Consider the following 13,043-nt stretch of genomic DNA (forward strand, 5'->3'; position numbering starts at 1 on the left):
TTAAAATTTAATTATAATAAAATTTTATAATAAAATTTTATTAACCCCCGCGGGTGCCCCCGCGGGGGAAGCGGGGCAAGGCGGGGCGGGGCGGGGCGGGGCGGGGCGGGGCGGGGGGAGCGGGAGGCGGGGGACGGGGGGAACTAATAGGCAACGGGGCGGGGGACGGGTCCCCCGCCCCGTTGCCATCCCTAGTACCAATGAATTCTGAAAGAAGTTACCGTCCCCCGCCCCAACCCCGCCCCGTTGCCATCCCTAGTACCAATGAATTCTGAAAGAAGTTGATCATATATTTGTGTATTGTTAACGAGAAAACTAGTCCTTTAAATAAAACCCTAAACCCACTAGTAGTTGCCAACTCTATACTTTCTAAATCCGTGAAGAAACTGACTCCACGATACGGTGGTACACAATTGGAAGTTTCCTAACGATTAAGCGCGCTCTTGAACCGTTTCCTAATGCCGCAAGAAAAACGCTTTTTGAGAAGCTTATGCTTCTGGAAAGTTGAATTCATATAGGATATAGGATTCGGAGAAGCTCTTGCATGAGGTCTTCAATATGATATCTATATAAAGAGCCCATAATACTTATTTCCTTCGTCTTCTTTAGTTCTCACCACCATTAGCATTCCTTTTTATTTTCCAGTTCGTATTATTACTGAGTCTTGATCCGTGACACCATCAAGTGAGAATGGAGGCGGAGAAAAAGATGAGAAAGACGTTTAAGCTATTTGGAGCGATGATAGAGTACGACGTGGATGATGATGATGATATGGTCGAAGATGCCCCCGCCGGTCTTGTGAATCAAGGACGGCAAGAAACAGAAACTACTTCTTCCAGCAGCAGCCGAGCAGTAATAATACCTCGTCAACGTGAACTAGAGCTTCCCCCGGGAGCATGTTTTATAATCAAGAAAAGGTTGGAAGAGTCGGACGTTAATCCAGTTCAAAGCAGATTTCTGATTCCGATTTGCCGGGAAATCACGCAAGTGTTGACTGAACCAGAGAGGCTCCTGGTGCTGGATAATAATGCATGGGAGTCTTAAAGTCACGGTGGTGGATAGCGGACAACGGTGTTTCCTCATGAATTTTAAGGAATGGCGAAGCTTGAGAAAGCTGGTTCTGAACAATGGGTGGATGAATCTTGTTAGAGCCAATCAGCTCAAGAAAGGTGACGTGGTAGAATTCTGGTGCTACAGACATGACTCTCGTTTGCGTTTTGCTATGGATATCTGCGAGCACTGATTTATCGTAATATCTTGGCGAGTTTGCCACAATTCTTTAGATTACTCCTGATTTTTGTTTAGTATTATACTCTTCAATATTTTGAATGATCCATGCAAACTCTTTACTATTCTCACCTATTTTTGTCAATTTTTTCGTACCCCCTTTTTTATTTTGACTTTATCCCGTAGAATAGAACTCCTTTTCTGCATGTTCACGTCGAATGATAGAGAACCATTTTGGGCTCAGTGAACGTAAATGTATACATGGCACGACGGTTTATCAACTTAGGCATCACAAGTGCTGAAAAAAACAGGTGAAAAAATGAGGACTCTCGTCTCCAATTCCGCTTTCAGAAAGAGACTGGGCAGGAGGGTTCAGTGTTCTCGCGAACAAACACAACCCCGATACACCCCTAGGAGCGTCCCTTCCTGCATGTCCATGCAAAACCCTGGTAGGTGGTGGGTTACTAGTTGAACAATATTTGATACTTCACATTTCGAGCTTGCCATTACAGAAGTATAAGCAAGTTGAAGTTCAAAAGTCACAATTCAATTTTGTTATACATTTTCAGAAAACAAGCTAACAAAAAAATTGAGAATGTTTTCATTGATGCGAAAAGAATAGAATAAAATATTACAAGGCCAAAAATGCCAGCCAATAGCTGGTTTTGTTAGCGCAAATTAGAATTAGGAAGAATACAAGCGACGAGCAATTACCAAATTTTCAAAAATATGATTTTTGGTAAAGGCGTGCCAAAATACTCTGTACATTCTTTACTAGTTAATATACCTCCTGCAATTCGGAGCTCTACACAGACAGGGAACCTTAAGCTCATCATGATCATCAGGATCAAACAAATAGTCATACCTGTCGGGCAAATGTCACGCCAGATGCTCAAGTCAGAATACAAATTAATACCGAAGTCAAAAAGGCAGGGAATTGGATTACGGGCATTCATCAATGCATCCGCTACACAAACAAAGATGAATGTACACATGCATGCATACGAAGAGGGGAAGCAAGAGAAGAGGCCATACGTTAACTCTTTACCAGCAGAAACATTGGTTCTAGCTATAAGAACTATTCGGCTCTCTTCTTCTCCCACACTCATAATTCTCGCATAGCAGTTTGGCATACACTGAAAGATAGAAAATGTGCATTAGGCGCCAGTAGTGGAATCAAAACATAAAATATGTGAAAAGTAGATTGAAAGCCAACACAGTAGAGATGTCTTCATAACAAATCTCAATTGATGGTACCAAGGTACACACACAAGATCCAAGAAAGCATAACAAGACCACATTGACTGAAATAGAGGACTGTTTGTTCATATGATCAAAGCCAAAGACAATGTTAGACTTGTACAGCAGGTAAATACTAGGCAAAAGAAAACAAAACGGCTTTGGAAATTACCAACTTCATCAAGAGATGGAATAATATGGAAGGCCACCCCGATTCCCAGTAATTTAGATAATAAATAAGAAGGGGGGGAAAAAAAGAATCAATTGGAATCCCTCAGACTTGTCATTTTTCCCTTTTGGTGTTTGTAAAACCATTAGCAATATGTTCAAAAACGAAAAATATAGTTCATCAACTTTAAGTTAATAAAGTAGATCACTACATATCATGAATGTTTCTGAATGCATCAGTACAGAAAGAACTTACAGAATGATTGATCAGGCGTGCAATATTACCCATGACGGTTGCATCAATCACTATTTCCTCACTGATCTTAAAAAGCTGCATGGAGATTCAATCAGAATATGAAAATGACAAGAGGACTCCTTAATAATGTGAATTTACTAAAATTGAGGCTGAAACATTCATCAATTGCTTAAAGATGCATGACTATTAGAAAAGAAAGTCAAAAGATATAAACTCACATAACAATCTTTGCCTTCCCTGCGATACCGTGCCTCCCGAAGGTCTGCAACACTACGCCTTACCTGCTCACCACGATACTCAATAACCTGGAAAACTAGCCATGGTTAGTATTGTGCCACTTTAAACCAAAGAAGAATACAAAACACAAATAACATGATAGAATATCTCATCAACGTTCTATTGCAGTATGTCATAGTAGCACCAAAAAAAATGAAATGACATGTATAACAACAAAGAACCACAGTGAAGCAATACCATGTCGCCTTCTTGAATGTTTTGTCGTGCAAAGAGGCCCCATCCATGTATTCCAGATTTACCAAAGCAGACCCGACTATTTTCTGTCCTCTGCAGCAATATGTAAGAATAAGACAGTGAACCCATTAGAAAACAGAGAGATAAGGAACCATAAGAGAATACATTGTAATGTAACTCATATAGGGAAAAAGGCAAACTCCAATGCATTAGGTACATAAACCCGGCCCACTATAGACACTGGGGGCCTTGTGCATAAGGCTTTTGCTTTTTCAAAAATCTATACATATACAGCCATAAACTCATGAAGGAATTTTTGCCTGTAAATGTTCCAATCTCTCTTTAAATGTTGAAAAAGCTTTTACATCTTGAAGTTCCTGCAGGAAGGAACATATCTTGCATCAAAACCAGATAGAAGACCAAAAACAAACATTATCAAAAAGACAATTCTCCAGAAGATAAAATTTGATAAACTTTAAGGAATATTACTCTTCGACAGCTTAAGCTATCTATCACATCTAATGAATGATGACGTGGCCCCATTAGTCGGTGGAAGACTGGTTCTGGTAGAGTCCTCTGGAAAATGCATAAAAAACATCTAAAGATGAGACTAAGAAAAAAGTGGGAAGACAGTGGAACTCAACAAGGGTAGGAAATGCTAAAACATGCAAGGCAAATGCACAAGCAACATACCTTGTTGCTTGATCTTGTGAAAACACGGCATCTTGCAGCAGAGAGTGGCTCAATCTCATTATCCACAATGACAGAAGTATCTAAATGCTTAGCATTTTTAGATGATACAAGTCTTGAACCCCTCAACCACTGTTCTTGATTTTGGTTATAGACCACACTTCTTGTAGAGAAAACTCCATTGGGAGTTCTCATCACTAAAACATTATCTGCAGATGGGGCACTGGAAAACATAGGCATCAAAAGCCAGACCAAAAAAAAATGATTATCTTGTCAACCCTTAATCAAAAACTGACAACATAAAAAACCAAATACAATTTCAAACCATAAACCGTACCATCTAATGAATCATACAAGTCAATATTAGAAGCTCAAAAGAACAAGAAGATAACAAACATACCTGTGAAAGGCACAATAAGAGACCCATCTAGTTATTTGTGCACCATTCTTCTCTGAACAATGCAACTGCATTTAAAGAGCAAGGGCATAAGCATAAGCAGTTAATAAGACAGCAAAAACATGCACATGTTCTTCCTCTCAATTATGTTAAGCGCAAAATAATGAACCTGAGCAAAAGGAAAGGGACAAAAATCTGAAGCTTAATTATTTTAGTTGGGGCAGAATATTCAACTTAGTTCCCACATAACTATTGCTATTTGCTGATTGCTTGCTGTAGTGTTTCTTGTACGGTATAAGGAATATTGAGCTTTTGGCTTTATTCCCTGAAAGTGTTTTCTACTACCAGAACCAATTGGTGAAAAATGAAAAGTCCCTATTTATGAAAGAACATACGCCAACTATCACTTCTGCCGATTATGGAAAGAAGCATACACCAACTATGAACATTAATGTTGTCCTCATTGTATTAAATGTGGAAGGATTGGTTTTACATATCAGCAATGGGGATTGCAACTTTGACTAAAGCAAATGCGGAGCTTGCCTCTAGCAAACAAACTTAAAATATGAGCATCAATATTGTTTTGTAACAAGTCAAGTCTTATGTGGGCCACATACTTGTACTGTTGTACAGAAATACAAGGGATAATTAAGCTTTCGGCTCGGCATTATTCTTAGAAGTGTTTTCTATAACCAGAACAAATTGGTGAAAAATAAAATCGCTATCTAACATCCATTTTCTTCTAAAAGTTCCTTTATCACTTCTGATGCTTGTGGAAAGAAGCACAGACCAACTGCCAACAGTAAAAATGCCCACATGATTTATGTTAAAGGATTGACTTTACATTGGGTATCAAGGGATGCACCTTTGACTAAACCAAATGAAAAGCATCCATCTAGCAAAAGAACTTCAAATACGAAAAGTAGAAGTGAAGACAAATTTCGTGCCAGAGAATGTGTAGAATAATCAGCATAAAGGAAAGGACAGCTAAGATTCAAACTGTGCTAGGTAAATTTTTGTCTTTCAATGAAACAATCAGATATTTTTAAAGGTTCCAGAATGTCCATAAATATTAAAGGAGACAGAGAAATGTGAAGTCAGCAAATAGTCCCAACAAATGCATAGCTATATTAGAAACTCCTGCAACCCTACATTCCTTGATATGTGATTGAAATACTCACTATTAAAAAAGATATGTAGTGTAAAGATCCAGTCTACAAAATAAATTACTTACATCATGACAATAAAGGTAATAGAAAAGGTTGACTATTTATAAGTATATATGGCTCATTAAAAGGAACTCTGGGTTAACATCCTCACACTTTTCTTACTGATTTTTATACATTTCATAATGTGTTTGAAACATTTCTTCTATTGTATTAATTTCAAAAGTTCGGTAGAATCTATTTGTCTGCTAGAACAAGATGTCTGCTAGAATCTATTAATTGGTTAGATTGATAGGTAAGACTTGGTCCACGGACCACCCATCTATGGATCAATTCAATGAATAAGTAGTAAAGATGATTGAAGCAACGAAACTTACTTCCATGAGGTATCCAGCTCGCAAAGCACACATAGCATGGAAGTATGTGGAACACTTGCAACACTGCACGCAAGACCCATGAATTTGCTTGCAGATTACGCATGCCTGGAAGTAAACACACAGAGTGTCTAAGTGACTGATGAAAGATACTCAAAGAACAATCAGCTAAACTACATAAGCCAAAACACAAACTGATAATTAGATAAGAGACAAGATTCAAGGTGCTCAATATAGTCAACATCCATAGCTTCAAAAGATGGCATTTCTAGAATCAGCTATGAAAAAACCATCATCTGACTTTTGCACTGTAAAAGATGATAACATTGTCAATAACCAACTTCAATTTTGAAATCTATCTCTCAGACACTTCCTGAGGTATGAAAATACCCATGCAAATTTTCATGATTGAGTCAAAAATATAACAAGATGGGTCTGGCAATTATTTGACATAACTTGTACCTTAAGAAAAGAAATTGACGGAATCCTAAGGAGCCCAATGGCTGGCTCCATTTTCTCAACATTCAGAAAAGCAACTTCTGGCCGAAACCATGCACAAGTAACATGAACCCACAAGGTTTCGATATCAGTTGGCTTTAATGCACCTCCTGCAAAAGCACCACTATTACAACCAAATTGAGCCTCGAATCGGCACACGCTTCAAAGGATGGCCAAGAGATGTACAGTGGTTACCTTTTACAGGACACAGGCAACAGTCCCTCTCAATTTCAGGAGTTTCACATGCTCTACAAACCCATGATGCAAAATCCTGAAGATTTCTTGCCCCATAGCATTCTTGGTGTACAGCTATTTGACACCTGAAGAGAGGAAAATGATAACTTCTTCTGTCTCAACAGATTAAATTAAAAATTAAGCCAAGACAGAAACTGCAAAATCAAGACACCTGTTGCAAATAATCATTTTATTGTACTCCCAATCTTCAACCCATCTACAAATAGCACAGCGTTCCGATGTCCATTTTGCATTTACAGGTATGTAATTCTCTGAAAGCAACAAGGAAAAATTAATATCGACTTTGGCACCAAAATCAAATCAGATGAAGGAAAACCTACCATACATGAAAAATAAATTATAAACACATTACCCTGCAAAAATCTAAGCAACTGCTGCTTATCTAGTCTAACTGGATCAAGGGAATGCGCATTATATTCTGAAATCTGCAGCACCAACACCCATAAAGCTTAAAACACAAATACGCAAATCCTAAGCATTAATTCATATATACAAGAATCAAAATGAAACATAGGTTGCAAAATCAGTCAAGACAAGTTGAAGACCATCTTGGTCTGTGCCCTTTGGAGATTGGAGTTGTTGGAGGACAGGGTGGAAAAAGAGTAAAAGTAATCAACTAAAATAGTAAGGAAAAGTGGAAGTTTAGACTTCACAAAAACGCTTAGACCTTAAATCTTCTTTTTCCAAGAGACGACACGTGACTGATTACGCATTATGTATCATCACTGTCTGGTTGATTTTTCACATGGAACAAGTTATCTCACATAGACTGTTAATCATATACAGATGTAACAAATTTATCCTATCGGCACAACTAGTTACTCAACCTTGGGCTAAATGGTTGGGGAGATTAGGCTGCCAAATGACTTTTATGCCTCCAGAAATCCCAGGTTTTTTATGAACATCTATTGAGCTTTTCTTTATGTTTAAAAATGAATCAATATGCAAAGTCACTGTTGCATCCATTATCCAGCATCAAAGGGAAAAAAGTGTTCAGAAGCCCATAGTGCAAACTTAACTAGAGTAAATTCTTTGAGAAATTAAACATATAATGATATATACACACCCATTTCTCCAGCGGCAGCAGTGTTGCCTTCAGTTTGACACTGGATTTCCACTTTTTTGCCCTACAACCTGTATGTCGTTCCCATTCAGCAAGAGCTAGTTTCTTTGTCCCACAAGAACCGCACTTACACTGTACTCTGAAGGAAAACAAATACCGAAAGAACTAAATTCCTCAATAAATTCACACAAAATGAAATAATAATGGATATCAAAATTCATCAGCCAACAAAACTAATTTAATTGATTGTGCATTAATCATTTCAACAAGAAGCTGAAGAATCTGCGGAGTGATAGTAAACAAGTGGAATTTGGAAAGCAATAGAGAGATTTTGCAACGAAAAAAGCCCGTTAGACCAATCTTGCCTAAAGCATTTTCATTGCATCAAGCAAGACCCCACTTAAGGCAATATCAAGCTATGACATCCTGAAAACATAAAGAATAACTCCAAAAAACATTAGCCCAACAGTTAATGAAGCTGAATCTCGTTTTTCAATTTCATCCCATTTTTCTTTATTTTCATTTTTCACTTTTATCAGAAGGTAAGAATGTTAATATTTTCGTCATTTCTTGCCAAATTGGATAAGAGTTTATCCAGATTTCTGTACTTGGACTTTAAAGAAGTTTAAACACCGAATTTCTTCTGCTAAAGGTAACTATCACGATTCTTTGCAATATACAAAAGTTATTTAGCAAGATCGTCTCAGATTCAGCATATCTCAGATCAAGCATGCCCAAAACATACATTTTATACCAGTCAATATTTATGAGTCTACACTCTCATGATGAACAGTGAAGTTTATAGTACTGATCAAGAAATAAGATATCAAGAACAAAAATTTTTCTGCATCTATTATTATTACTTCCAATAACCATTAGTTCATATGAGAAGCCCTCCTTAGCAATATAAGTCATCAGAAAAGAATTTCAATGCATTGAACTGTTTGTAGAGTCTGCTTTATTCTACCTAAAACTTGAATATTTGTCTAAAATCTGTTCTCTAAAATTTGACACATTCAATATTCCCAATGTGTAATGATGAACATAAAAAATTTAAAACAACTACACCAAAAGGCAGCCTGATAGCTGTACCAGACATTGCTGCTTTCTGGGTTAAAAAGGCCCACATATCAAGATCTCATGCATAGGACAAAAAAGTATAAACTTCTGTGAAGTTCCATGAGTTTTAAAACTCTAAGCACTTACAGATGAAGACTTGGGTAATAAAGCCCTTCAATGCCAGCGCAAACAACCGCTATTGTGTCAGGTAAGAGAATTTGCCCATTGTTTTCTCTGCACCTGTTGGGAATATTTAATTGCTTAAGCGCTTTTCCAAACAAGAAAATTTACAAAAGAGAAATGCAGGGGCAATAGCTCAGGTACCTGAATTCTGGCTCCAATTTTGACACCAAAAGTTTATTATTTGACTTTGCTTTACATTCAGGGCAGAAGTAATCAATGTTCTCCAAATCCTGTGAAACAGAAAGTTATAAGCTACTAAAAACCAAAGGAAAGCACCAACTGGAAACCTAAACCTTAAGAACAGGCACAGGCCACAACCAAACCTTGAAAAGCTCAGCTGAAATTCTAGCACACTCAGCATGAACCCAGACATCACAACCATCACAGCAAACCTAAACCACAAGATTTTATTCACACATAAAGCAAAAAACAGAGGTCAGAATATCATTCTAAACTATATAGTTGTTGCCATTGTTGTAGGCGTGTCACTATAAAAGAGAAGAGGGTACACTTACCCAATTCCCACCATCTGAGTGGTGCCAAATTAGCTTGCATATGCCACAATATTGTTTTGATTTCCTTAACTGTCACAACACATTCAAAAGTAAAACTCTTAATGGGAAAAAAAACAATTAATGGAAATACCAATGGAAAAATTACAATTCTTCTTTTACCTTGACACAGTGCTCACACCAAAACTGAGATTTAAATGTTGTTGCATCTTTCATTTTCTTCATTGCCCTGGACAGAAATGTTAAACCACAGCTGTCGCAGGCTTGTGTCTCTTTTCTCTTGCCAATTGTATCCTGCAAAAATATGAGAATCTTCATGAAGTTAAATGAGCTCCAATGCATTGCTGTTTGCAATAAGTACATAGAGCTGTACAAGCTACTAGCAAAATATAAACATTGATTGGTGTATGGTCAAAATAGTCAATAATAAATAGTAAATGTGATTCAAAATCTGGACCAGGATGGTCCTACTAACCTAAAATAAATACCATTCTAACTAAATCTACTAAAATGACATTTCATCAAATGATTTTGCACTTCATCGTTGATGGAAGTACCCATCAGCATAATGACAAGGATAGATCATTATTACATTTAAACACAAGTCAAAAAATATATCATCTTTCTTATAATTAAAAAGGAGACAATGTTGACATAATATACATGATAATCTTATTGTGTTTTCAAGTATATATTGGACACCAACAAAAAAAATAGATCACATAAAGAGATTGATCCAGTCTCTATGCTGCAAATGGTTAATACAAGCAAACAAGACCAGGAAATGCTACTTGATAGTAAAAAATATATATACAAATGAAACAAGAAAACTGCATCCAAATTCAAGAATACCTAGCTCAAGTGGTCTAGCAAATCCAGTCTGTGCCATGCTTGAATTATTACACTGAATGTCCACAATTGGGAAAAGATAAGTTGGTTGTGTGAATACTTGCCTGATCAAGATAACCCAGTTCCTCCTGATTAGAGCCCATAGCTTCTTCAATTTCACTTTGACTCGCCACTGGAGAGGTTTCAGGTTCAATCCCAGAACCCGGGTTCACATAGCCACTCTCCGCTAAAATTGCCTCCTCTATTGCCATGTGAAAATCAACAGGCTTGCTACCGTACAACTTGGTCTGCCCCTGAAATCTGGACGAGAAGAAAAATTCAAAATCACAATATCCAGCATGATTAAGCTTTCATTATGCAGGTAGTAGAATTATACAAACCTTTCCATGTACTCTTGAAAAGGAAATACCATTCCCTCCTTAATCCATGCATAATCCTACAGAGGACCACGTTACTACTATTACCATAATGCAACATCGAAACACAATAATGACCCAATTACTTAGTGTTCAGGGCAAAAACGGACACAGGAAGGTAAGAGAAACAAAAGTTACCCTCTGAGTTCCATTTTTTGAGTACCCATAGAACATCACGCAAAGTGTGCCAGGTACACAAGCCCTCAAAACAGCCTCGGGAGCTTGCCAAAGTGGGTCAATCACAACAGCAGGCCATGCAGGAAACTTCTTTCCGCATTTGGCCCAAACTATATCGCCCAAAACAAAGTCGCCAGGCTTAAAAAAGTCCTCCTTCCTTTCATCCTTCTCCTTTAACTGTTTCCGGTCCATCTTCCCCTTCACCTGTTTATTTCCACCAGTAAAACTACTCACTGCCCCTGGTGCAAAATTACTACTTTGCACTGCCGACGGCGAGGAACAGCCTTCACTAACTGACGTCACTGAGCTCCATGAACTGCAATAGACTCTACTGCTACTACTACAATCAAAATCCTTGTATCTCATATCCGCTATGCCGGGGTTCGAAGAATTAGGAATTAATTCAACATTATTAAAGATTTGGAAGCCAGGGTCGCCGCCTACTTGCGATTTCCTGTGCATTTTTGCGTTAGGATATACTCCTTCATGCTTTAATCTCTTCTTACTATACACGGAACTCTTTCTAAAACATGACTCGTAATCATACTCGGCTTCTGACTTATCTTTCTTCCACGAATGCACGACTGAATCACTGAATTTTGAGGGAAGTACCTGCAAACGCCCGCGAGAAGACTTGAACAACGGGGGCTTCTGCACCTCAATACCATTATTTACACTCTTCTGAGTCTTGGAAATCGATTCCACGTCACCAGCATCAAATGAAGCCCCGGCCGGCCACAAATTTGTGAAATTACTACTATGTACATCAAATTCATTTACAGGAACTGTATAAAAACCATCAAAAGAATCGGTTTTCTGCTTCTTCAGATAGGCAGCAGGACAAAACTCTTCATCGTTTTCGCCCTCGTCGCATCCCTCGGATTTGCAGCGCTTGAGCTTCGGCATTTCAATTATCGTTGTCGTCGTCCGCCGTATCATGCTCTATACTTCCTCATCAACAGAACATTAAATAATCCCAAAATCCAACTCAAAAACCCTAAGTGCTTCCTGAACAAATTACGACGAGAAACTATCAGCAAAATCCAATGAATCAGCAGCCACGAGATTCGGCTAACTATCCTGAGAATTTGACCCAACCCAAAAAACAAAAATCTTGTGTTTGAGGTGAAGTGCACGACGATTCGCCGTGAAACCCTATTCCAAAAGAAAAGAGGAATCAAACTTAACCAATTGGAATCGAGAGAAGGGGGCGGGGGCGGGGGGGGGAGTTATTTCCTCTGATTGAATTGTCCGAGAAAATATAGGCACTCTCAATTATTAGGAAAATTATCAAATATATGTGGTGAAGAAATCAAACGGACAAAGAAAAGTAGGAAATTGTCGAAAGCAGTTACGACTCAGTTGTTAAGTATAGGATGGATACAGATAAAATCATACTTATGTTAAGAGTGTGTGTAAAGCAATTAAACGATTAGTTTTAGGGAATTATTTAAAAGAAAAAGGAAAAATAATTGAATTTTGAAATTGGATTTCTAGGGAGCTTTGGCGGCTCCAAGAATGCTGCGAAATTGGAACCGGGAAACGGATTTCGGGGAATTTTGGGAGGGAGACGAAAGCTGGTGGACGGTGGACCGCGCGAAACCCAAAAAAGGGCAAAAAAATGCAAAAACGAATTGTTGTAGGGTACTCGGTAGCATAGAAATTTGGTATTACCGTCGGCGAAGGAATGGGGAACTATATGGCGTATAAGTACGAGGGAGTGAGATCTCCGATGCAGGTGTTTAGTGCTGCAACTGGACGGGACCAACTGGGGCCGGTTGCCGGTTAGTTGTAAGTCTTGCAGTTCTTTTAACGCTGTCAGATTTTAGAGTTCCAAATTTAGGTCTGATAATTAAGGATGCAAAAGACAACCACCAGCATAGATTCACTCTGGTCCAGCGGTGGTTCAATCTCCTATCCCCTATATTCAGTTGGATCTCCATTTAGATTAGAATAGTATAGAATACTATAAATAAAATGACAATTGATAAAAATAATAATAAGGATGCCAAGGACATAAGGAGATATGTGAGGTAAAAAAAA

At 38.1% G+C, this 13,043-nt stretch overlaps 1 protein-coding gene across 3 annotated transcripts; it reads right to left on the bottom strand.

Annotated features, from left to right (window-relative positions):
• Positions 1-1,805: 1,805 nt before the first annotated feature.
• On the bottom strand, positions 1,806-12,811 carry LOC113733305 (histone-lysine N-methyltransferase ATX3). 3 transcript variants are annotated; one of them, XM_072076649.1, is made up of 24 exons: positions 12,675-12,811; positions 10,962-12,008; positions 10,788-10,843; positions 10,512-10,707; positions 9,721-9,852; positions 9,562-9,630; positions 9,370-9,438; positions 9,188-9,276; positions 9,011-9,103; positions 7,808-7,943; positions 7,094-7,166; positions 6,893-6,992; positions 6,682-6,806; positions 6,451-6,596; positions 5,992-6,096; positions 4,452-4,516; positions 4,055-4,274; positions 3,851-3,937; positions 3,682-3,738; positions 3,365-3,454; positions 3,109-3,195; positions 2,891-2,965; positions 2,276-2,363; positions 1,806-2,092 (listed from the first exon to the last, which is right to left on the bottom strand). In XM_072076649.1, the coding sequence occupies exons 2-24, from the start codon at positions 11,937-11,939 to the stop codon at positions 1,938-1,940; spliced, it is 3,291 nt and encodes a 1,096-aa protein (XP_071932750.1). In that variant the 5' UTR covers positions 11,940-12,008; positions 12,675-12,811; the 3' UTR covers positions 1,806-1,937. The 3 variants fall into 3 exon arrangements, with proteins under 3 accessions (XP_071932750.1, XP_027115420.2, XP_071932751.1); XM_027259619.2 differs by lacking the exon at positions 12,675-12,811 and having other exon boundaries at positions 10,962-12,674; XM_072076650.1 differs by lacking the exon at positions 12,675-12,811 and having other exon boundaries at positions 2,263-2,363; positions 10,962-12,087.
• Positions 12,812-13,043: the final 232 nt, after the last annotated feature.

Source organism: Coffea arabica, chromosome 2c (genome assembly GCF_036785885.1).
Source record: "Coffea arabica cultivar ET-39 chromosome 2c, Coffea Arabica ET-39 HiFi, whole genome shotgun sequence".
NCBI classification, from domain to species: Eukaryota; Viridiplantae; Streptophyta; class Magnoliopsida; order Gentianales; family Rubiaceae; genus Coffea; species Coffea arabica.

Bases quoted from the DNA above. Each gene is read 5' to 3' on its own strand.
- LOC113733305 (XM_072076649.1), bottom strand. From the start codon at position 11,939: ATGATACGGCGGACGACGACAACGATAATTGAAATGCCGAAGCTCAAG. The intron at 9,631-9,720 runs GTAAAAGAAGAA...GTGTTGTGACAG, and splicing joins GGTGTGAGCACTGTGTCAAG to TTAAGGAAATCAAAACAATA. The intron at 4,275-4,451 runs GTATGTTTGTTA...TATGTTTTCCAG, and splicing joins TCTTATTGTGCCTTTCACAG to TGCCCCATCTGCAGATAATG.